At 38.0% G+C, this 27,235-nt stretch overlaps 1 protein-coding gene across 3 annotated transcripts in view; it reads right to left on the minus strand.

Annotated features, from left to right (window-relative positions):
• Positions 1-27,235, minus strand: part of SHROOM2 (shroom family member 2) — a 117,290-nt gene that overhangs the window by 63,554 nt on the left and 26,501 nt on the right. For all 3 annotated transcript variants that reach the window (XM_053935193.1, XM_053935194.1, XM_053935192.1), the window contains exon 2: positions 7,082-7,233. In XM_053935193.1, the coding sequence (XP_053791168.1) occupies positions 7,082-7,233 (152 nt within the window). The remainder of the gene's footprint in view (positions 1-7,081; positions 7,234-27,235) is intronic.

The raw sequence follows: 27,235 nt of genomic DNA on the forward strand, positions 1-27,235 counted from the left end.
CTGAATAGCACTGCCACAAGTAACCTTTTGAATAAGCATATTCAATTTACAGAATATTTCTTTTACCTACAAGGAAATGTCTGTGCCCTTCCTAGTAGCCTAAACATTGTCCTAACAGAGTTGCCTTGGTAAAATATAGTGACATCTGTTGTCATTTTGGCTTTCTGTTATTTAAGCTTTACAAGGCAGATTTTTTAGATTTGCAAAGAAATAAATTATGGAAGTCGCCACAAAATAAAAACATGTCAGTCACGACATAAGTATTTGAAAGAACCCTGACAGCTGTATAAGTCAAACATCCAAAATCACAAGACAACAACTTGCTCTTTGAAACCAGGAACACTACACCACCAACTGGAGAACTAAGGCTTACAATCACCTCAAGCATCGGTCAGTGTGTCATTAATAGCATGATGTTAATGCAACTAAGAAGCAGGTGAGGTGGGCAGAAAATTGGGAAACAAAAGTGCTTTTTAGATGTAGAACCCCACCAAAAAGGCACTTGGCATGGGAAACATCCTGGGTGGTATGGCTAGGGTTACAGCAAAGGGAATGTGGATTCACACTGTTAATGTGTTGGGTTAAGTGACTGTGATGCAACCAGGAAAAATGGTCCTCATCAGGGCTTTTCTAAGGTATAATTTGCTGAAAATATAAGATGGAAGAGTGTGTTCCTCCTTTTGTCATGTCCATCCCCCTTCCATCAGTTTTGCAGGATCACACAGTTGAAGGATGAGGAGCACAGTGGAGACCCAGCCAGCCTTGTGTTTGCCCATGGAGAATTTGGAAGGCAAACCTGAGCAGGGGGGTCACGGTCTCCACATGGGCTGGCCTACTCTGTGTGCCTCCACTGAGCATGTGTGTACAGGGTGGTTTATTTGGCAGATGCTCCATTAAACATTCCTTCATAGAAAGATCCTGCTGGGATTATCAGGCACTCCTTAAAGCATAGGACATCCACCCCAAGGTTCTCCTGAGCTGGGCCTGAAGGTGCTGTGCAGTTTGCATGATGCACTATGTTTGTGTCTATCTGGATCCTGCCACCCCACTGGGAGACATCGTAGCTCACTGGGGTCATAGCATGACCCTAGCCTGGTCATGCCATGTCATATATCCTGAAATATGTGACTTACTCCCCACTCCATCACCAGGCCTGGCTGGAAGCAGTGTATGTTTCCATACCTGATACACATTTACACATGCCCATCCTGCTGAGAGCAAAAGAGGAGCCCCACAGCAATGTACTAACCCACTTCTCAAGTGAATTTGCAAAGTGTGAGTTTAAAAGTGCCCAGCTCTTCCACCAACTGTAGTCCCACAGAAATGTTCATGCCTTGCACTTGAAAGCTGTGTGCGTTTGTTACAAATACCCACTCCCAAAGATCTGCAGCAGCACATCCTGTTACACAGCTGTCAGTTCTGAGAAACAAAGGTGGCAAGGGGCTATCACACCAGCCCACTTCTTACAGCAGTGGTACATGTATGCAGATACAGCCCTGGAAAGCCCTATTATAGTTTCTTATATGTTTCCAAAGTCTGGTTGAAAATACAAGAATTTAAAAAAAAAAAAAAAAATCCGTTCTTGGTCAGTTAAGGCCAAGGTCAGTCTTTAAAAAGGAAGAATTATGGCTACTGGGCAACAAGAGACAAACCATTGCTATTTGTTTTGCCATAACAAACCCTGGTTCTAGAAGAAATGAAATCTAATTGAAAGACAAATTAGATTTCACTTGTAATCAACAGTGGTTCTCCACAAGTGCATTTGGTTTATTGAGCAATGCTTAACCATAACCATGGACAAAATAGTATACTAAATGTTTAAAAACAGAAAAACACATGTAATTTTGCAGATTTTTTCTTATACCATTTTGGTATCTATGAAATTAGAAGTATCAAGGCCAAACACAGGTAAGAGACAGAATTCACAGTCCTCCATCTGTATCTCATAACTGTACAGAAAAAAACAATCCCTCAATTTTCCAAGTCATCTCACAAACTGATATTCTCAAGTTTCACAGAGTATTTCTGCAGCCACAAGGAGCCATGAAGTACAGAGTTAGCTACTCCACAGGTCATAGATAGGTAAGACAACATCTCCTTGCTAATTTACACAAAACCCATTACAGAAGGGTCACTGGTGGTGATCAGGAGGTTTCTGCTCAGACTGTGACAAATTTCACTGATCTCCCATCTGAACCTTGTAAATGACTGTCAAGACTTTTATTCAGATTTCTGCTCAGGTCTCAGGTATCTGAAACAGTACTGTACAATCTTGGAGCCCTCAAGACATTCATTAAAAATTCCTTCTTCTGTGCTTTAATTAAGAGTTGACTGTCTTCATAAAGTGCCATGCAAATACAGATAACTCTAACTTTCCATGTCTAGGTGTTTATAGCACAAGTATCTTGAAAATCATTTCCCTTGGTAGTATTTTGCACAGTAATGTCAGCATTCATACTACGCTTCCGATGACAAGTGTGTTTGCTCCCACTCTCTTTCCCTCTCCTTTAACAAGGGACTTCCTCAGCATTGCAAAAAGAGCTTGCACTTCAACAACATGAAGGCACAACACTGAAATGCTACAGTAAAGAAAAAAACCCAACAAGTCCTCATATGTACACAGTGTGGTCAAATTCCAGAACTTTAGAGCTTGTTCTCAGGCACTGGCAGTACCTGCAGAGCTGGCCAACTTAAACAAATTCCAGCTTCTCATCACTAGCAGACCCTGTGGAAAAAAGGCTGCTCCCTCCCTCACCCATCTATTTTGACTGCTGCTAAGAGAGGACTCAAGCATCCAACAGAACAACCCGTGTAACTTCTTAGGGTGACTCCCAGAGGTGAAAATCTCATCCTGTCTTTAACAAATAACACATGAAAGCCTCATTTGTGTGCCAATTTTTAACAGTTTAATGTGTCTCATGAATGCATAGTGAAAAATTACTCTTACTATGGATTTTTAATATATGCTTATGTCTAGCAAAAGAGTGAAGATGGTATGTAATGAAAGGAATTTAAGTTAGAAATATATGCAAAATAATTAAAGTACATAGAATATGGCAATCACCTCAACATCAACATTCGGTATCGACACTCAGACCAATTTCATTTGTATGCAGATATGCACACCATTTCCAAACAAAAGAAATTCTCATGTAATTCCTGTAAGAAATGTCCTAAACACAGTCTGCTTGCCATTTTCCTAGAAAAGGAAGCTACCCAAGAAATTACTCAGTACTACATTGAAGAACTAGCACACAATTAAGATCTATTGTTTCTACAAATTCCCTTGAGAAAATAACATGAAGCCTCCTGAGTCCTATTTTAATCCAGGACCAAAAGTACACTGCACTTGTTCTACCATCAATAGATGTAAGCCACCTAAATGTCACATTTATTGTTGAGCCAGTTGCACAGTCCTGATTTGGTTTAGACCACAACTATGCAATGTTTCCAGAAAATACAGCAAAGTACATGTGCTGATAGCCAACATACTTATGCTGAGTATTTGGCACTTCAGACAGTTTTATAAGAAACCAGTGTTATTTTCCTTGAATAAGTCAAGAATCATATTCTTTAAAAATAGCAGGTAAACATAATTTTTTTTGGAAGCCAGCTACCACTGCAGAAAACATGAGACCCTTAAGAAACCTTTGTCATAGACACAAAGTAATTGTTGTGAATGAAACACATTACTCTTGCTAAAACATTTTCCCTTGGTCTTCCCTCTAAGTACATTAGACTTCTAAACAGACAATAGCATCTCCTACTGTTTCCTATGTACAGTTAGATCAACATAGGATCAGGCTGTGGCTCTACTGCTTTGAGAAGAAATTTCACAGGGATACACTTCTCAGCAGTGACAAATCAAATGTGATTTTCCTTGATTAATTATACTCGCATTATAGCAAGGAAAGTTCTCTACTTTCCAGAATAATTTTGTTAAGAAGTAATTTTTTCATAACATAATAGATTTTTATAAGTTTGCTTTTCACTTCTGGATCAGAATACAAATAGGTAAGAGAAATGACCCCAAGGAAAAAATGTTTTCCACATAAAATCTAGATCTTGGCTATGCACATTAATTCTCACAGATAGCAAGAACAACATGATTAAAACAAAGATTCCCTTAAGCTTCAGGATTGAGTTGAACTTCAAACCTTCTGTCTATTTTGTGCTTCACATTATCACACTGACACCCACAGAGAATAAAATGTTAAACCAATGCTACAGAGAGCCATCACAGTGCTAGACAAAGGACACAGAGCAAAAAGATGCTAAGAAGCCTTGCAGATCAATACTTCATCTTCTATTTCTACAATGAAAGGAAATTGTAGGACTATTCCCAATCTCCCCAGGGAACAGTAAGCGTGGATCTGAAAACGTAACAGTAAGTGTGATCTAAAAATGCAGCCATTTGAAGATTGCTGCAATTGCTTAAAATGCAGACTACCTCTGAAAAGTGGTGATTCTACCCAGCTGAAAACCTACTTACTCAAGTAATTTTGTAGTCAGATCAGTTCCCTGATCCAATTCAATCCAGACCTGCAGGAGTGATCACACAAAGACTAAACAACTGGTTTGCTTAAAGACATGGCTGTTTAAAGTACTCATAAAAATTCAGCCTAAGATTTAGGGCAAACAAAACAAAAATAATACTTGTTGTTCAAACCATAACTTCTGAAAGAAAGCATTCAACAAGACTTTTGCAAAAACCTGCATCATTTCAACTTCCAACAGGAAAAGTTATTTCAGCACAGTGACAACAGAGCATGAGAACAAGCTGGCCAAGAATAAATGAGACTGGAAGTTAAAAGGATTCTGACCGTCAAAGGACTGATGTCCTAAGGCAACTTTCCAAGAGAAAGAGCAAAGTTGAAAAACCAGGCAAAAGCCCCAGCTAGTTTCATTCAGTAAGTTTTATGAAATTTTATCTAATATTATGCAGGCTTGTCAATGACCCAAAGGGCTATTGCCTCATTTGGAAGCTATGGAAGTTCTTAATGAATTTCAGACAATAATGTTTTCTCTAACAACAGCCACTGTTTCAGCCTCTTGGCTAGACCAGCTAGCTTGTTTTTGACCATTGCACACATGCTAAGGAAGGAAAAAGGGGAGGGATGATAAAGGACTGATGAAAATCCATCCGTTTTGCACCGAAGTGCTCAAGGGCATGTACACCAATGGGACTCTGCTGCCTGCAGAGAATGGCCACAAATCCCCAGCAGCAAATCAGCACTTGATTAGCTGTAGCAAAGTACTCCAGAATCACATGCACAAAGTGAATCATAGGATCATCAATGTTGAAAGAGACCTTTAAAAGATCCAGTCCAACTGTCCACGCAGCACTAGCATGGTAACCCCTAAACCACTAAAACATAACACCCAGCAACAGATCCAGGTGCCTCCAACACCAGGGAGTGACTCCACCACCTCTCTGGGCAACCTATTCCAATACGTAACCACCCTATCAGTGAAAAATTTTTTCTACTATCTAATGTGATTTTCCCATCTTAAGGCCATTTCCTCTTGTCCTCTCACTGCTGTCACAGTAGAAGAAAACGGCCCCCACCTCACTGCAACCTCCTTTCAGATGGGAGTAGAGAGCCATGTGGTATGAGTAACAAGAATGACACAGCTGCGCTTCTCATGAGGGCATTTCTGCACCAAACCTGCTGCCATTTCCAAAGATAGGTCACAATTCACAGATTCTAAGCAAATTACTGTCATAAAATTGAAAAGCACCAAGAGAGGGAATCTTTCTACTCGGTCTAAAGCTTTTCTTGGTAATTAAGACTTGCTGTCTTGGCAGATTCTTCAGTGTCTATAAAACTTCTCAACCCTGAAGTTCTCCCTTTCTCTGACAGGAATAACTTATGTAACCTCTGCCAACAAGTGCTTTTACTGGAATAGCCAGTGCAAGTTGGAACTGCTGAACATCAACATGATTTATAGTAGCTGTGAATGTGTTTTATTTTGCATTTATTAGCTCCAATGCTACAAAAATTTGGTGAGAGTTTCTGGAAATAGCTATTGTTGAGGATATAAACTATCAGCTGTGAAAGCGCTCCAGGTTCCCCTAATTCCTTCTATCAAAATACTTTCTAAAACCAAAGGTGAAACGCACACTTTTGTACCTCTCTTACATATCAGTGCTATTTCAAAAAAGACTGTCCTCATTTAAGACAGCCTCAAACAGTCACTTATGGACTGGATGATCATACCTGTCAAGTTCAAGTTCCTAGCATTTTCAGTGTTGCATCAAGATTCCTTTTTGATTCCAACAAATTCTCACATGAAAGACTGGCTGGTATAATTTGATAAAAGTAATTAACTAGAAAGTTCTGATACACCAGAGTAGGAAATACCAACAAAGATCATTCAGATTTCTTGATAGGAATTTTTTCAGCAATTACAAGATTTAGCCTACATTAACATTTGTTCACTTCTGTCAAAAATAATTATGAAAATTATTTTTAACTCAAGTTAGTAAAAGTTGTGTGAACTTAAAAGTGACAAATCAAAATGTCAAAAAGTTTTCATACCATAAATGCGTTCTGATAAATCGCTTCACTTTTTCCCTTCACTAATAACCAACTGAAAGCATTCTTTATGCAAACTACTTATGAAATGCTTGAGACCTCAAATACTTTCAGAGTGAGTAAATGCTTTTCCAAAAGCTTCCCATGTAACCCGCTCCTCACAGCACAACTGGCTCATGTGGCAGATGCACTAAAGAGTATTGCCCAGTGTCTGCACACCGAAGGCAGGGAAGCAGGGCTGACAGCCCTGCAGTGCTTTGGGCACTGCACCTCAGGAGGACAGAGGCAGTGTCCTGACTCATCACATCACAACAGCACTCACAGAATATATGCCTTGGGTTTTGCTCTGATCAAAAGGCTGCCTCTCTCCACATCTTCTTCCATAAAAAGTCTGTGTTTAAGGACAAGTTGAACACCACATAATATGCACATTAATAACACTGAATGAAAGTCATTAACTTGCCAAATCTTGGCAAATTTAGTTGCTCAGTAGCTTATGGGCTGAAAGGCATTTGGTGTTCCAGCTAATGACACAAGTTTACCTTTTCACTACGAGCTTCAGCGTCTTATGTGAGCCTTTCACCAGACAGATTGCTTCTTGTCGGAAGCCAGACAGGCCCACATCATTGATGCCAACAATTTCATCCCCAGCCAGTAACTTGTCCACAGCTGCAGCTTTGCTCCCATCTTCTATCTGGGGGAAAAAAAAAAGTGTGTAACAAATAGTAGAATTATATAGGTTGCATAGTGCCACCTTTAAAATAAACTAATATGCTTTCAATACTGGCTTTAACAAAAATTAATACAATAATTAAGTGCTTAACATAATTAAGAAGGCACATTAAAAATCACTATAAAGAAATAGTAACTATACAGAGACAATTAGAATAGGAAAGAAATAAAAGAGAGGAAATCTCCTGAGAAAGCTAAAAAACTCAAGGGAAATTTGGGAATGTAAGGAAGAACTTCTTTGCTGTGCATGCACTAGAACAGGTTGCCCAGAGAGGTTGTGGGGTCTCCCTTCACTGGAGATTTCAAGAACTGTCCGGATGCAAATCTGTGCTCTTGGATGACCCTGCTTGAGCAGGGAGTTTGGACCAGATGATCCACTGTGTTCCCTTCCCACTTGTTCCATTCCGTGATTCTGTGACAAGCATCTGCCATCTTGACCTCTGCTCAATACCGCACATGTAATCAGACTTGCAAATAGAGCTTTGGGCAGGCATCTAAAAATCTGGTTCTCTAGAGGAGGCAGCCAATAATATTAACCATTTTGTCAATAACATTAACACACAGCCAACTCCAAAGAGCTGGCATGCAATGAAATCCCAAAATACTGCTTAACAGCTGGTCCAGAAAACTAAGGTATTTTCATCAGGAACATAACATTTAGGAAAATACCTGAAAATTTACCATCCATACAGCTAATTAACAGCTCTGGCTTTAAAACACAGTGATACTAAGGGAAATTCACTGGAAGATTATTTTGCTGCCACAGGCATCTCTTGAATGTATTAAAATTTTATACAACTATTCATAACATGTGGCAAAAACACAAGGTAAGTTAAAGATTCAGGCTTTTTTAATTCCCACCCCTACTAAGTTAAAAAATTAAAAGTTACCCATTTTCAAAATTTAAAACGAATCTCACAAGCTTGATCAGACAGATTAACAAGTACCAACAGTTTGAACTGATTTCAAACAATAATTACAAGGATGTTATGAGGTTATGCAAGGAGAAAATTAGAAGGCCCAAAGCCCAGCTAGAATTCAATCTGGATACTACTGTAAAAGACAATAAAAATATTTTCATAAATACATAAGCAAGCATTGGAGGGCTAAGGAAAATCTTTATCCTTCACTGGATGTGTGGGGACCATCCCTCTAAAAGATGGGGCACTTCAGTACATGGTTTAGTGGTGGACTGGGCAGAACTAGATTAACAGCTGGATTCTATGATCCTAAAGCTATTTTCCAAACGAAACAAGTCTATGATTCTAAATATAGCTGTAGGTATTGAACACTTTGCAATTCAATCCCTTGGCTTTCTAGTTTCTTCCTATCTCCTTTGCTTTCAACACAGCCTCTGGCTTCTGAGTCGCTTGGCTTCATTATCTATGTATTTAATTTTATTGTTCCCTCACTTGCTCATAATCCATATCCCACATCTTCCCATGCATCTGTCACTTTACCTTCAAAGACTTTCATTTATGTCTTCATTATATTTTACATTGCCTACAGTATCTTTGAGTCCCACATTATTAGATGCCAGCAAATTTACAAAGAGTAATTCCTTGTAATCACCCCAACTGCCGACAGCTTCATAAACAACTGCCTTCTTCTGAGGCACCAAAGTCAGTCAGCAATGAGATAAATCCAGAGGAAAGCAACTTCATGAATTCTGAAGCTTCCAGTACAGGTTTTAGAAAGAGTCCAGCAACAAAAATATAAATTAAATAACCTAATAAAAAAAGCAGTATCTCTTGATGAAAGTACTTTAGGATGATCTCATAGAGCACTCAATCTCATTGCAGGCACATAAAAGCTCTCTTTATATAAGTTCATGATAGATGTTCTTAAAAATCATCAGGCCTGTAAACCTAAGTCAAAAAAGAATACTATGAAAAATGCTTAGCCTTATATCCCATTCTAAAACACTCATTATTAATAGTAATCAATAAACTTTATTTACAGAACCTCTTATCTTTAAAAAAACCCAGATAATTAAAGACAGAGCAAGTTTCTACATCCCCATACATCTAGTTTTCAAGTTATGACCCATCCTCCAACCTGCTCACATATCCACTGAGCATCAAGAATTTACAAGAATACCAAATTATCAATGAAAATCTTCATTTAGGTTGGAAACAAGGGAGTAGCAGTGGAAATTGCTTAGATGTAAGTAAAGATTTCAGTTCAGAGACATCAAGTGTAGAGCATCTGTCGTATAAGGGACACTGAAATCAGGCAGAGCAGAACAAGAGAACAGGCAGCCTGGGACACATATCTGAAGCCCAAGTAGGTTAGAAAAGTGACACAAAATCCATTAAGGAAATCTCAGAGCTAAATCACTAGAATTGCTGCAGGAAGGTCAAGGCAGAGGGTGAGTGCTGGGATGGGACACACATGGCAGGGGCAGAGAGGGAAAGTATCTTGGAGGACACTTTAAATTCCAAATGTAGATGACAAACTATTTGCAGCCCTTATGCCCCAAGCAAGCACCCAAACATAATGACAAGGCTGAGATGCCCCTGGGCCCCAAAACACTTTGACAGGACTGTTTTTATCTGTTAAAAAAAAAAAATAAAAGGGGGGGTAGGGGGCAAAAATCTGTCTCCTAGGATTTGAAGGAATGTTCATTGTTCTCAGTAAGCATGTTTGTTTTTTCTTCAGGCTGGCAATGCACTGACAGCAGGGAGTATTCAGTTACCCCCTCAGAGTTTTAATTTCATCAGGGAAACTACACATTCCACACAAAGCAAGCTTTCCAAAGAGACTCTGGCTGTCCAAAACAACATTAATAAAAACAAACCTCAAAAAGTATTTAAAAAATCGAAACCTAAACACAAAGCTGAAGCCATCCTCACTAAAACTTCAAGTGGCTTTATGATCACCTACAGATGAGAATAAAAACTACACATCCATTCACAGTACAAGTCTTTTCAAACTGAATAAATTTAAACATAAACCTTTCATACTCCGATTCCCTCATGGTTGTACAGATATGATTCTACTTGACAATACACTTTTAAGTGGAAATGGGAAAGTTGGACAGGAAAAATACAGTTTCTTTTGTTACACTAGAAGTCCTTCCTTTAGTCATAACAACTAAAAACATTAGGCTCTGCACACATATAAAGAAACACAGCCAAAAATATCCATAAGGAAAAGGCCGCTTTAACTGGCTATATTAACTGGCCTTCTTTGTGCAAAACTGGACAATGCCATTCCAACCTTTACTTCAGGTTTTCTTCTGTTTTATTAGTTTTAATACTTACTGTCTTTATTCACCATTGAATAACTTTCCATCTTATCAGGCCTTAACTAGAAGCGTAGATACCAACCAAAATACATAAACATTTTAGAACTAGCAAATACACTCAAAAATGTCATTATTTGTCACACCTCAACCACAAATGTATTTCACTCACCATCTTCAGAGACAGCTGTGCTATGTTGTGTTTAGGATTAAGCCCAACTTTTAAGACTGAAGTCTGTATTACTTATCTACCTAGCATCAATTTCTTTTAGGATTTCAGGTGCCCAGAAAGGCTAGGTCAATAGCTGGAAATAAAGCCTTGAAAATGCAGAGGGAGGTTTTAAGATGTCTTTCAAGAACAGTCATGAAGAAGAGATCTTCCTCAGTCACTGTCAGCTGGCAGACATGACTGGATGTAACCTAGCAGGAACTGAATTCCCATAAGCACACACATCTTAGCATTTCTATAACAATAGTAAGAAACAAAAGACATAGAATAATCAACACCTTATTTTCTTATAAAGAACAGGCATAAGCCTTCAATAAACACATGGTTACACAGCTTATCTTGAATGAGCAAGGGTTCTAGAGATGCCCTCAAACCATACTTTTGTTATGTACTACAAAATCATACCCTCATACTGTGCTAAATTAACAAGTGTAAACATGTTGACTTCCTATCCTTAGCAGTGATGTTGGTATGCTACCAAAGAAAGTGTTTCCAAAAGGAGATGAAAAGGATGTTTGTTGACCAAAAGCATCTGCTTAGACAGTCTCCATTTCTCACCCTGCTGTCCCTGATGACCTCCCTACAGCCAAGAGCAAAAGCAAACTTAGGGATCTATGCACCAGGAAGGATTGTGAGTGCAGACTTTGCCATCATAACAGTATCTACACTAATTGTCACATCTTCCCAAATTTATTTTTGGTTATATCACATCCACAAAACAGGAAGAAACACTGATTCAAAATGTAGATATGAGGATTTTAAAAAAATTGTTGAAAAAACAACACACACGTAAATATAGTACATGAAATTCTTTTTGTAAAAAAAAGATAGAGCCTTGAAACATGGAGAAAATGTCTAACAGCTAGATACACATATTCAAAGGATACTTACAAGTCTGTATTCCCCCTGTTGGTAATAAACAGAAAGAGAAAAATAATGGCCTATCTTTCCAGTTTTGAATTGCTGCAGTTTTGATGGGGAGCACCAATTCTAGCATGTGACCCCTTCACTTCTGTGTTTATCAGGTCCAATGCTTTACTTAAAATACCCACATTCCTCTATAGGCACCTGTATAAACAAGCAGGAGACAGGTTGGGGAAATGCTGTGTCATATGAGAGATCTAGTTTTGTTTACAAAGCCAACAGTTTCTTGTCCACACTCTCTTTGGACAGGGTGGGAGACGGGATGGAAACCCAAACTCACAGACAAACACAGGAAAAAACAGCACCACTTATCAGCATTCTGCTATCAGCTGTGATAAACTATTTTATCATAATTCATTTCTTGTACAGCCAAGAAATGTTTCCGTGGTTGTTTGTATTATGAGTATCTAATAGAGTTTTTCCACAAACCTAACAATCTTTGTAGAAGATCTTCAGAACAAATAAAATGTGGAAAGTGTCAATTATTTTGATTTACAAAGAGTTAAACAAAGGAGAAAAACCTCTACAGTTCAAGCCTGGCATTTGTGTAACTAAGGAATGAACAGAAAAGTAACAGATCTGACCTAACTCCAGCTATACATTCTGCAAATGCATTCTTGAGTGGCAAAGGTGGCATTCACCAGCAACACTCATGGCTCAAACTGAGGCAGGATGAAAGAGGGATGCAAACTCCAGCAGGACCTAACTGGTCCAAAGACAATGGGTGTGTGTGTGTGTGTATGTAAGGATCACATGAGCAAGGCTCATGCATTTGGCTTTACATTCCTATACATCCTTCCCACTCTACATGGACTTTGAAAGAGACTGTTGGAAGGACACCTGGCAGGGAAGAAACTCCAGCCCCATTTTACAGATAGGCTCAGAAGCATATATGGAAACAAGGCCCAAAACAAAGCATGGCTGCAACAAAGCAAGGAATTCCACACAAACCTTCACATTAACCCTGTAACCCTGAACCACCTCTTCCCACACACTGCAGATTAAACAATCAGCATTAACTACTCAACATGAACTTTAAACACCACCAATATTAAAAAAAACAACTTAATGATGAGCTACCAACTTGCAAACTCTGTGCCTGTGCAATACTATCCAATATTATTAACTTGGCAATTGCTGCACTTCAATCAGGCAGGTGGGTGTCTGCTGCATTTGGTGACACCATTCTTAGCACAGAAGCCAGAACTTCCCTTTTGCCTGGTATCATAAATTCACACCTCACAGCCATTGCCCAATATGTGCTCTTCCTGAGATTATCTTTAAACATTACAGCAAACAACATTAAATTTTAGGAATGCTTAGTCCAGGGCAATGTATTTCCCTAACAGCAATTTATTTCTTCCCTAGACCTGAGGGAAACAGTTCATGGTCACTGTCACAAAATCACTGAATAGACAGAGAAATCCCCCTCACCCAGCTGCTCTTTTAAAGTGTCCCCCATTGAGCTGTACAGATCTTGAGCTGGCAGAAGCCCTCCCTTCTGTCAACAAGTGAATCTTAAAAATCAAAATGGAAACATTTTTTTAAAGGGCAGAGTCCAATAACAGGACATGGTCTATCACAGCCTTTTCTAATTGCTTGTTATTAAGTATATTTAAGTTATTAAGTGTATTTAAATATTTGCATATTTACCCAGTAATCTTTTCCCTTCTTCTTTGTTTTTTGCTTGAAAAAAAGCATAATATTTTGAAAGTTGGTACAGTTCTTTAAGTATTTATTCAGTTTTCACAACGGTGTCCATGCCACTGTTTTGACAAAGGGCTGCCGTCACTTCCACTAGAACAGGCAATTTTTGTGGGGGATTTATTACAGCTGTAAAAACTGACTCCAGGCTGAAACCTAACTTCAGAGTTCCTCATGCCAGAAATGCTTAAGAAGTATGGTAACACATCCACTACTTCCCTTTTCAACAATTCATACATAAACTCATTAATATTTTAGTTCAACCTACATTCAAAACAATACCTACTACCATAAGCCTGTGATAAAATATTTCCAATTACAAATCATCAGTTACTATATCTAAAGAGGTTACTGTTATTATATCTGTTTCTTTGAATCACAGGGCTGTTATGGACTATAGGCCAATTAAAGTACTTGAAGTTAAAAATTTAATGAAACTTCCCCCCAGTAAACTAATGATAATTTCCAGATGAAAAGTATCAGGAAGAGAAACTTCATGTAGATTTGTAGGTTTTAGAAAACTGAACAACAGCTGTTTATTTTTGAAGCTTTTTTTTCCAAAGTGATTCCATTGTTTCAGCAACAGAAGTTGGAAACTTTTCATCGCTGCTGAACAATTCTACTAGAAATAAATTAATAATAATTTTAGAAAAACCAACAAAAACCCAGAACCCACAAACCCCCAGAAACCCTTGATGTTTAGAAAGCATAGAGCTAATGTATTTAAAAAAAAAATAAATAAATAAAGGGGGGGTGCTGTTGAGTGTCAAGTACTTAGCTGGTCTTTTGCCATTAGCACCTAAGCTTTACTAATTACATTTTACAGCTTCTAAACAATATTTGGATATATGCCAGAGCAGCATGCCCGCATATATTCACATCTACAAAGCAACTAAATACAGACAAACTGTAGTCTTTGGAAATCTTTGTATGCAAGAGCTCCTCTAGGGCACCACAAAACCCTCAGGGAAGCTTCCTAGCTCTTCCAGTCCCTACAACCCTAAACTGGCACCCAGGCCAGAGGAAAGCCAAAACAGACCCAGCTTACCTGGAGTAAGAATAAGGCCAAAACAAGAATGGAAAAGATTGGAGTGACTGAAGATTCTGGAAGATTCTGATGGCAGAAGCCTGTTTGTAGTGTTAATCCTGAAACTAAACAACTCCAGTGCCGTCCCTCCCTCACATCCAAGTAACACTTGCAAAGCATAGCTTAAATTTTGATTTTTTTTTTTTCGTAGCACATCAAGATCTAAACACTTTCCTACTGCTGTTTGGTACAGCATTCATTCAGACAATCTGTACACAACTTATACAAAAATTACTGAGAAATATCTCCCACTTACTTTTAGCCATGAATTTGGTTTTACATTTTACAGAAGCTAATGGCACATCCATTCCAGAGGGCCCATCTGTAGTCACAGATGCCTTACACTGTTTTAAAACATATTTTGCTATCTTTTTTTTTTTCCCCTTCCAAATGACAGAATAATCTGTATAAGAATGGAGTGAATAATTGTGCTATGAAAGAAACAGCCAGCTGGCCAAAAGAGAACTGCTTTCTCTATATGTAGCTTATTTATTCTAAAAACCTCCTAGCTGAGAAGGTTGATAGGGCTGGATTATCCATATTTATTTGCCCAAGTTTACTTATGGGTGACTATATATATAGGCTGTTTATGTATGCAATCTGTGCAGTTAACATTAAGCATTTTTATAGGTCTACATTTTTGTACTCTCAGCTCTTACAAACAACGATAAGAATGGTTTACAAAGAGGTTATGCCTAGAAACAACTTGTGTTTTATCTATTCAAAGTGATAACAGGAACAGACTTCCAAGAGGAAAAATATGACCTGACAAAGTAATCTTTCTGATCATAAGGTTCAAAGTTTTTTACCTTGCAACTATCATATGCTTTCAACAACGCTGGTTTATCTTTCTGCCTTCCTGTCCATCCCAGGAAAATAATGACATCGTTTGCCAATGTGCCCTTGACAAAAACAGACTAAATGCAATCCAACAGCCTACAAAATCACCACATAATTAGGGAAAGGGTAGGAGTTACTGACAAACCAAATTTAAAAAAACCCTGAATGTGTCTGTATGATCATGTAGATAGGACTGTGCATTAATTAAAAAAGGAAAAGACCAGTTTAATCAACTTGCAGTTTGTTTGTGAAGGACTTCAACAGGTCTGAGAGACAGAGATCAAAGACATAGTGGATGGCAACAATATACATACCAAAAATAAATTTAAACTATTTCATTCAGTCTATCAGTCTAAATGTGATCTTTTACAAAAATTTATCTTGCATCTATGACTATATCTACAGATTGCTGTGGTTTAAAAAAAAAAAAAAAAGAAAAAGCTACACTTTTAAGACACAGGTAGCACTGATTAAGACCCAGCAACAGAAAAACAACTGCTTCACCGTGTGTTAGTTTCAAAAAGCATTACGATCGGTCTGCCAAAACCCACAGGAATTTTACAGAGTGTTAGGTTTCCATTTTAAATACTTGCTCTTGAACAGCCCATTTTTAACAGAATGCTTGACTAACACATACCATTATTTGCTTTTAATCACAGCTGCTGTTTAGGAGCCTCCATTTTTGTCATTGCACAAATGCTCACTTCTTAGACAGTGAGAAAGTATAACATTTCCCAATGATTCTTGTAATCACATTGCTGGAAATGTGATGTTATCCCAAAAGTAAAAGTTATTTGTAATAGTTACTGCAGAAGTATTTAAGAACCCACTATATAGTGAACAGAACATAACACTACACATCTAAACAAAAATCTAGCAAACAATGAGAATGACCTGCTTTCAAAATAATTGACAGTAATTTCTTCAGTGAGATTTCTCAGTTTTGCAAAATTATTCAACTTTAAAGAAAAAAGAGGCTCAGTAAGGTGCTGAATTTTAAAGTAGGTCTTTGTTGATTTCCTCAACTCCTCTGCAAAGAAAACAAACAAAAGACTTCAAAAGAAGGGTCAGGCTCCTCCTAAAATTTGAGTACTTTTAACCTTAACAACAGATTTTGTTCTTTACATTAACTTTTGATCTCAGTTCAGAATTGACATGCACATTCAGAGAGTATCCAAATTACAGACTGAAGCTGTTCCTTGCCACCATCTTCCTCAATAATTCAAATATTTAAAGCCAAGTTCAAAGAAGACGACATATTTATCCCTTCCTCCCCCACCCCAGTGCTAAAAGTCAATAAAACCTGAAGTTGTCTTGATTCATCTTTATATAATTTACACAACCCCATTTACTCTAAGTATGTAGTACTTCAAACTGAATAGATGCAGATATCTGCTCCCACTGTAAGAAAGCCACGTTTTGCTGTGCACTCTGCACACCATTTCAATTCTTCATTCTTAGAGCAGCAAAAACTCGGAAGCAAGCGGGATGACCCTCAAGAAAAAAAAAAGCCTATTATAGAAACAAAAAAGGTCTGGGTAACCTTGCCCTTAATTTGTCTTCTGTTCTTGTTTATTACTACTGTCTCAGTAAAGGAAGAGAGCTTCCCTCACTCCACTTTGACCCAGAAGTCAAACTTGAAAAGATGAAGAAGCAAACACTAAATACAGCATTAAATATATTTTTCTAGGGCAGGAACTGCAATGTAATTGCTCCTGAAATTACCAAACACAGTTCACAAAGCAAGTTGCAAAGGACTGTACGGCAGTTTCTACTTGCTGAGGTCCACTTTTGCCAGCTTGCAGTATCTGAGCTGCCTGGTATGGTCAGACAGGGGCTACTTCTCTGGAGGCAAGACTGCTAATGCAACCAATGCAAATCTCTCATGATGCTCCAGTAATAAAAAGAGCATGTCAATAAAAAACCACCAGGGTTTTATGCAATTTATTGACAAGATGGAATAGTATTCATCTGCCTTCCTAAGGCACATACTTGACTGAGGGCATGAAACATTCATGTAATCAGAGTTAAGCACCAATATCTTAAGTCTGTTCTGAGTTGGGAACTTGAAAAAAAGCAAAATTCAGTTCTGTGGAGAGGATCTAATCCATAGCAATTTACACCCCAGGCATCAATCTCATTATGGCATCCCTGCCCTTCTTCCCCTAGCCATCAGTACTCTGTCACCATATATTTCAGATCTAACAAAAAAACTAAAACCAACCAAGCAAAGCCAACAACAACAACAACAACAACAACAACAACAAAAAAAAAAAAAAAAAGCTAAACAAAATCCCCTCTCCCCAGCAAACCCAAAATTTTCTTTAAAAGAAATATTCCTTTTTTTCTAAACAAGCCTAGATGTTCATAATTTCAAATTCTTCATTTTGTGTAGTTTATTCTATAGACCATTCCTTAAAACCTCATTACTGTACAACATCACAGAACATTAGAAGAAATTCCCTCCTCATGAAAAATTTACCATAGGAATTAGACATGCAACCATTTTTGGCATCTCTGTGAGTATCCTGACACCTTTTCTATATGTCAGAGGCTTAATTCTTCCTAGGATTAATGAGAGATAATTAACAAATTAAAATAATTATACTGGGTCAATGACAAAGGTCATTTTTTCTTAAGAAATTGCAGGATTGTGCTGTGAATTATCAATTAATGCTCTAAAATCATAATGGATTGTAAATTTACACAAACAGAAGCTTCAAAAAGCTGCATGGATTTAAGAGTAAATTGTAACGTAGTGCTCAAGAATTCTTATATTTAAAAGTTTGACTATGCTTATTACTCTAAATGGACATTTTCCAAATTGGCTTTACTTTGCAGGCCTTTTTTCATAAGTTTTATTGCAATACACATGGTACTGGCCTAATTTAGCTCTAGGAGCAGGCACATAACTTCAAACACTTTAAAAAATTAAGACATATCCAAACATTATTCACACAATTAGCTGCTTTTCCCAAATAAAAAATGTGTATTTTACTACGACAAAACTACTCAGTTTGACAAACATCTGTATTTCTGTTTGGCAAAAGTATCTGTCGTCTGTGCAGATGCACTTCTTAAAAGACACACTCTGCTCAGGCAGCACCATCCACAACTTCACTGTGCAGCACTCACTCAAGTATGAGTGGAATTTTGGGAAAAACGTCTGTACAATAATTCTTGCGACACAGGAGAAAATTTATAATTGCACTATTTTCTGACATTGGTGGTGGGACCACTGTGTGTGCACACAAGCATCATACACAGAGCTTCTTGTCTCCCACTGCTGCCCATGCCAGCGAATATGACCGCTTCTTAGAAGCCTGTATTCCAGCAGCATGCAACCACACTCATGAAAAATTCATGTCTGAGCAAACCAGTTTAGGATGTCAGTGTTGGCAGGGGGTTGAATGTTCAAAAATACCACATTGCAAAGGAGTTGTTGTACTTGCTCATCTTGATAACTGACAGATGATTAAAGACTGCCTTTAAGTCACTAAAAACACCAGAGAAACAATCTATCTTCTGAATGATAAAATTTAAATCACATACTGTATTACATAGTGTGCAGCAACAGTGGCATACTGAAAAATTTTGTTTGCACTGTATTTAAATTATCTCCAAATTCAGTAATTTTTGCACTCTAAATTGTAGGAAAACCTTTTAGTAGAATTTTATTTATCATAATAAAAGAAATTTGAAGGTCTGACTAAAGCAGCAACTGGAGATCCTTCTGCTTTCCAGAGTTCTCTGAATTAACCTGGGAGAATTTGGACTGCTTCTCTGTACAGATGTTCATATTGGGATACTCCTTGCTTAACAGGGAGGTTTCTGGATTACCTATTTCAAGCACTTAAATACTACAAGACTGCATATCCACTCTGTGAGCTAAACATCAGATACTGTAATGACCAATTTGTAAACCTCTGGAGTTTTTTATTTAGCTAGCTATGGACCTGAAGACCAGTTAATTAGTTGTTTTGAAGTACGTGTCCAATCTCAGCTCCTGAAGATGAACCTTACTATCTTTACTAATAACTCTAATGCTCCTTTTAACAAGTAAAAGAAATGGTATTCCTAAAAGTAGACTCAGAGCTTTTGCTTTTATGTGCTTGCTTTTAATATTAAGAGAGTGTATTATTACTAAATATCATCATTAAGGACTGTTGAGATTAAGAATGTATTGCAAGTCTTTTACTAAGCAGCTCAGTCAGTACAAGTCTACTGTGTTTTTATTAGACAGCTACTCCCATGCTTCCTGTGTTGCTCTTTGTTTCTTTACCTCAATAACAGCTAAGCACTATGAGAAGCCTGAATTCCCATGTCTCAGTTCCTCCTGCTAATGTTCATCTTGTGTTTCAGAAACAAGGGTCTGTACCTTCACAAGCACTTGAAAAGCACTACACAGATACATCAGAAAGACATGAAGCTGACAGGAATTTGGAGCAAAGTTGCACTAGTGTTCTTGAATTTTTCTTGATTGATAGAGCTGCAGATGTACCTTTTGGGAGCCCATCCCAAAACTCTCAGCTTCCTCCCACTAAGCTGAACAGCACTCAGTTTCTAATGAACTGTGGAGAACAACACATTCATTCTTGCCAAGATACAGGAAGGCAGACATGGGCTAGCAATAGCCTATTTGAGTTGGTCTGGGTCCACACCACACAGCAAGATATTAGCAGCTGTGACATTGTGCTGATGTGGGCTGAGGTTGATACCTCTTGAGCCACTCAAGAGAGGGAAGAACCACAGCTTTTTACATTAGGGAGTTTCTGGAGCATGAATAAGACTGAAGTGCAGGAAGTTAGATAACTCCACAGTAAAAGACCTAAAATTCCCATTTCATTATTTGAGGAAAGCTGCAGAGACTCCTGCTGTGTTCACATGTTTTCTGAGCTGCATGAAGTAACTCTAAGTAAAAACATTTCACAAAGATCTCTCAAGTGCCTTTAACTATCAGTTAAGGCAAGCATGGGGTATCTGCTAGACAGTACCTCTTCCTTCCTTCCTTCTCTAAGCCACTGGTTTATGTTCCTGTACAGAATATGCAGGAATTTTCTTACTTTGAAATATTAGCAAGTTACTTGGAGAGACAGGTTGGCTACATACAGGGTTTTAGAGCTACAATAGATCCATAACTATCAGTCATAGGTTTTTTCCTTGTTTGGACATCATCCAATTTAAGTTTACAGATAAAATTTCATTTCATTTTCCATATGGTTATGCAAACCACAAGTTTCTGTCTTGAATTCATAGTTCTCATTTCAAATGCAAATCCCTTTCTCTTCCCTCCTTTATCAGTTATCTACTAAAATGATTATTTGTATATCACGATTATTTCAAAATTTGAATTAATTTTCTGAAAGTACTATATTTTTAGTACATAATCTTTGAATTCTTCAGTTTTACCATTCCTACTTTAGAACTTTTTTGGTATGGTGTGGTGATTCTTCCATGAAGTTTAAAGGCTATGGTCCAAAGAAATATCCCCACACTAATTCTAGAATACTGTTTGAGAACACCCACAACTGTTGTACTACATTTCATATTGGAACTGTGATATTTCCTATTTATCAGCAAGACCCAAAGTGCAATAAAAAGATGTTTTAGATGGGAGAGTTTTGTTATTGACAAAAGTGAACAAAGCACTTTTGGGGTCCGATGTGTTGTTTAGCAACTTTGTGGGACTAAAACAGGAACTCTGTATGAAGAGTATTCACTCTGTTTTGGAAGTTCACCCTCTCAGTGCTACCTGGCAGAGCCACTAGAGTGGCATTAAATGCTACTAATTTTCCCAATTCATTACTTCCTGTAAGCAAATCTCCAGAGGAATACACAGAGCATAAACTCTGTTGGACGTGGTAAGTTCTTTACAGTGATCTTCTAAAGATACGGGACCAGACAGTGTGCTGCCACAGAGCCAGCTCTGTCACCTGGTGTCACAGCTACAGCTTGCTCAGTATCAATTTTCTGAGATCTTAGCACAAAACAGTGAACAAACTACTAAGTTAGTGTACTTAGTAATGCTACAATGTCCTCACGAAAACGGCTTAAAGCTGTAAAAGTGTAATTTTGAAAATTTTCCACAAACTGGAAACTAAGACTCAAACCTGGATAAAAACACTGCCTATTACACTCTAAACCAAATGGAATTTCAGGATTCTTAAAATGTCTGTCAAGCACAAGCAAGGAAAAACTGGCTGAGTATTACAAATTATGCAATTTTAAAAATGGTCTTGTGATAAGGAACACAATACTGCTTCTCCTGATAGAGTTATTAATTGGTAATGCTCTCCCCTATGATGGTATTATGTTGCACCTCTGCCTTTCACAATTCCTTTTGCAAAAGGAACATGTATTTTTCTTCAGGATGATAATCTAGATTAGGAGGCAATATAATCAGCCTCTTAATTATACATGTGCAGAAGGAGCACAACAGTTGCTCTGCTTGTCAAGAGGATTTAAAGATGTAAGCAGCACAGGGCCAGGAAAAAAAAATTCATTTAGAAAATTAGTCTTCTACCAGAATAGAGAAGTAAAAAAAGGCTTCTCATATGCTGATATAAAAATCATACCTAAGATTTATCAGCACAAACTCTATGCAAAATGAAACTAATAGGAAAAGTCCCTTTTTAGTCAATTTCAACATTACAGATATTTTCAATACAATAAATGATACATTTAAAAAGCACCTTTAAGGCAACTTCATTTTGCAACATGTCAATTTCCTGAAGAACACAGTGAAGAAGTTACTTTACTCCAAAACCCTAACAAGTTAAGTTCCTTTCATAGAGTAGCATCATCTGTACCCTACAACGCTATGAGCTGTTCCAGAAGTTAGTTTTTCAATTTAATAAGAATTAAAAAAAAAAAAAAAACAACAAAAAAGGTAAATAGAATGTAAAATAAAAATATTTCCTTACCTGACTGTTTTCTTTTGCTTTTATATTGCCCTATTACCAAAGACAGAAAAATGAAGTGCAATTCCATCAGTCAATATACAACTCAAAGCAGTCTCCTGGCACTGGACCAGAAAGCAAAGCTGAACTGGCCCCAGTGAGAGGCCATGGTGAGGTTTGGTGGCCTGGCCACAGCCACCTCCCTCTCAGAGCTCCTGCCCACCCATGGGAGCCACAGGGGAGGCTGCTCCGAGGTCCCTCGGGGACGTGGGTGCCTTCCTGAGCTGTGCTCCTGCCTGAGGTGGGGCAAACGTGGCCTTGTGCCACCTTGAGGGCTCTCACAACCAGCCCAGCCCAGCCATTCCCCTGGTGAAGCACTCAACTCTAGCATCAGGAAATTACAATGTGGAAAAACTAAAGAACTTACAAGGTCACAGTCTTTCACCTTAAAATAAAGACCCTTCCCTTTGCTTTCAAGCATGGAGTTTTTACTCATGTAAAAACAGTCCAGAGTAACTGGACTGTTACTCTGCACAGTACTGAATATTACCTTTAGCTAAAGTATCTTAAGTATAAATTGCACTGAAATATTTACAGCATTGCAATGCTAATAGTGTTGAAATGTTTTTTGCCTAAGCTTATAAAATATGTAGCTTGTCGGGGGGGGGGGGTAAGTTAATCACAATGTATAAAATTTGACTTAGGTAATCTCTCTTGGTTTGCAGTTGACAAGTTTATCTTAGTTTATACTGGCTGTGCATTGTTTGCCAACAATCACATCCCAGAGGCTAACCAAACTGATAGATGGAGGGGACAAAATACAGAATCCAGCCTTCAAAATCTACCCATCTGCTTGGTCAATGGCAGGAAGGTGCAAAAGAGCATTTTAAAGAGCTTTGCAGGAAAAAAAGCCATCTTTTTGTGGCAAAAAAAGTAAAAAAAAAAAAAAATCCAAATCGATGAATCAACCAGGGAAAATGAAAGAAAGCAAAATAACCAAGTCAGGCAAGGTGTGTACTCATCAGCAGCTGTCCTGTGGCTAAAGAGACAAAACAGCTCTCTGTTAAATGAACACCCTGGCAACATTTGAGAGCATTAAGGAATTATTTTAGGGCAATGCCTAAACATGCTGACATTTAACAGGTTTTCTTTCAGACTCAGGGCAACTGCCACACAACACCAAAATATTTTTTTAAATTATTTTTAGAAGTTGCTCAAATTGTACCGTGTGGATAAACAAACAACACTGCTGCAGATTATCATATCCAGCTATGTCCCATAGATGATATAACCACAAATATTAAATAGTTATTGCTTTAATTGGCATGAAAGCAATACTGTGATATATTTACTGTTTCTTTGTTGCATTGAGCAACACCAAAGTAGGATCATTGCCAAAATATTTAATGTTAAAGCACATTTCTATTAAATTCAGCATTTGCCAAGATGCAGAGCAGGCAGAGTTGAGACACAGCAAGATTTTACCAGTTCATTTCTCTGGACTCAAGGAGAGTTTTAAGGGAATGCTTGCAGAATGACAAGGCTAGATAAGAAACTCCTCAGCTAATTTTGGCCAGCTCCCAAACTGAAATTTTGGAATTGAGTTTGGAAATGGTAAAAAACAGAAGAAAAGCTATCTGGATCATGACATTTAACATCTGACTTGTGTAAAAACTGAAAAAAAAAAAGTCATTCTGCTAAATATTTTCACTTTTAAGACAGAATATATTAACTGAGGAAAGTAGAGGACAAATAAATGCGCTTGAACTCTCTAGCAGCATGCCTAACGCTCAAGGTTGAAGTACAACTGACCCCACACAGAGCCATTTGAACATGTGCCAAATGCATGAAGCTCAGAAGTTTCATGCTCTGCTAAGGCAACTTTCACATCACTCACTGGCTTCATCTCAGATCAAAAGCACTGAAGGAAAAACTGTGCAGAGAATCTGATTACAGATGGCTTTTACTGATGCTTTACTTAATCTCCTCTGGAATGCGAGGTCATAGCCCTCCCATATTTTAAAAGGGATTTATATACTATTTGCACACTCAACTATTGTCACTGTACTGTATTTTGCTTTCTCATCTGAGCAACATGACTTAGGGAGTTTATTGCAGCCCAGATTCCTACCCACAAAACATGCACATGGGCCGTATGGTTTCAGAGGAGATTGCACTTTCCACAGTGCTCATTGCCTTGTAAATACAAAAGTATTTTATATGTTGCAGATACCTGTATTACAGCCTGTAAAAGATGCAAGGGCTGGAGTGGTACTCAGTGCTGAAAAGAACACCTTAAACCCCTCAGGACTTGCCTGCCCAGAACAAATGCACCTACATCCTGCAGGTGACATGGCTCACTCCACTTTCTGTTTTGCCCATGGACCAAAATCTATCTTCACGCATCTTATGTGCCATAGGGCAGGTTTCAACAAACAAAACCCAGAAAATTCAAGGCCTAGCACACAGGACAGAAGCCTCATTCTTCTCTTAAGCCTAAATCTCCAAACTTTTAACAAGAAATAAGACTTCCTTGCTTTAACCTCAGTTTTCTCACAGAGATATTCTCCTTATTAAAAGCTTATTAAAACCCTAATGATTTGAAATCTGTTTTTACTGTCCTTAAAATTTTCAACAACTGTGAAAGCATAAAACTGAAGTGGTTCAAAATATTCTACTTGAAAAACATACTGAAAAGCAAACATTCTTTGAAAATAAAAAGTATTTGAGAATAATTCAAAAACCCTTCCTTGCTGTACATTGAAGCATTGACCCCCATCTTTCTTTTCCAGCAGTCAAATGAAAAAGTGAAAAGAGAGGAAAAGGTTTTTTCTTTCCTGTTCTCAACCTCTGCCTAAGTTTACCTTCCAGTTTTCAGCATCTTGTGTGTTACAACCAGCATTTTTAAAAATCACATCCAACTAAACTGTGCCACACAAAACATTAAATTTTTTCTAAGTGCAAGGTACAGTTGTAATACAGGATGTAATGCTGATGCTCCAAATAGAATTTAAACTGTAGTCAACGTAAAGTCTTTCAAATTCTCACGTGACAAATTACATTGGATGAAAGTAGATCAACAATCCTAGAAAAGTCAGCTACATAGTTCTTCTTTAGTTTTTGTAGTGGTCAGGCTCCTGGACTTTGAGACCTCATGTTTTTCTATTCTTTGTTTACTTGGCCAGAATTCCCTCCTCTAAGTAATTGTTTCACAATTTGAAATGCAAAGGGGTAATGGAGATTACCCCTTTATGTGAATATCTTCACCTGGGGGCCCTTCTCCCTCATTTAAACTATGTCCATGTGCTTGTAGACACCTCAAGTGTAGCAAACTGAAACAGCAGAAGTATCTTCAGGCTCAAAAGCCAGCTCCACCAAAGATAAAAAATGCAGACCCACACTGAACTATACAAACAATGAAAAGCTTGCACCAGGGTCTTTCAGACACTCAAACACCAAAACCTGCTATGCACAACATAGCTGAATGTGACTTTCTCCATCCAGAGAACTTAGAATTGAAGGGCACAAAACAGTGCACTGATTCACCTGAACTCTAAGCACTGGTCCAGTCCTTTACAGGAAGCATCTACTACAAGCTAAGTACAATACAAGCAAACATTTTTGCTAAACCCTAGAATAAGCATGAAACTGAAATTACAACTGCAGATGAAGTACCAATAACTCAGTAACAGGTTAGAGAAGGTATGCTCCCTACCTTTCATACGAGACCAATGTACAAATAGAAATGTAGAGAGGGATTCTTACCACAACTAATGGTGATTTCAGCTGCTTTACACCCATCTTGACCTACTCTACACAAATCAGTCAAGAGAGTGAACTGTCAGATCTTCTGCAAAGCTTCCCCTGCTACCCCCTTCAGCTGTGAAAAAGCTCCCAAGTATGGATGCACATACAGATCAGGGACTCATGACCTGGCAACATTTTCAGGCATCTCTGCAGTTTTTTGGGGTCTTCAAGGGATGCCCCACAATCCCACTTCACAGGAGGTGTCAAAGGAACTTGTGGCCAATTTCAATTCAACTGAGTAATAGCTGAATCAGTAGTTAGCCTGAATCATTTCCTCTAGTCTTATCCCAACCTAATTCTGGCTCGAGTTTCTATCTTACAGTCTCCCTCAAACAAATGTGGACATAGAGGAAACAGGCAGAATAATCAGACAACTTTCCTGAAGGGGATTTTTTTCCAAAACCTCAGCTTCCACTGCCTTGCTTACCTGTTTCATGGGAAGTAAATCTAGCAACATTGTTTGCATATATTACATCACCTCTAAAATGTCTCCAAAACTAGAGCAATATAAACAAATGCTTTCATAAAATTATAAAAGAGCATGTCTACCACTACAATAGTGCCACCCTCAAGCCCAGAGAGATGTTGCACCATTCCCACTAAACAAGAAACACAAGCAAAACAATCTAAATGCAGGGAAAGACTCATGTTCTGATAATCAATTCATTTCCAACAACAAGAAAGTTCAGGAGGGCTTCTGAAGTATTTAACTTAGCAGTAAATATAAATAACAATGCACAAGCAATGCATACTAGCTTTTAAGAAATAAATCCAAGCAATCCAAGCTTTTAAAAATGCATAGTCTCTTCTTATCTTGATGCTTACATGTACAGGTGGACAATAGGAAATTAAAGCTCCTTGATTCTCAACTGCTTTGAGTCAATTAGTCGTCAGTAATCAGATTAACATTAGAAGGAAGATGTTCTTCCTTATCATTAGTAAGTGCTTCCTTTGCAAGAAATGTTATTTGCAACCTCTTTCAGGCACCTGAAAACAGAGGCCAGGAACTCAACATATATGAAAGCAGAAGTCCAGCAGTTGCTCACCCTTGGGAACAAGGATCTCAAGGGCAGGTTTAAGACACATTTAGCAGCATTTCCTGCAGCATTTTGCAGGAAATTTGACAGCTATCTCATCATGGTATTTTTCTTCTACACATAATGAACCAACCACTAAGGATGTTAACATAGAAAATTTTTCATTAATCCTGATTTCAAACATGAATGG

The sequence above is a fragment of the Vidua chalybeata genome, chromosome 2 (genome assembly GCF_026979565.1).
Source record: "Vidua chalybeata isolate OUT-0048 chromosome 2, bVidCha1 merged haplotype, whole genome shotgun sequence".
Classification (NCBI taxonomy): domain Eukaryota; kingdom Metazoa; phylum Chordata; class Aves; order Passeriformes; family Viduidae; genus Vidua; species Vidua chalybeata.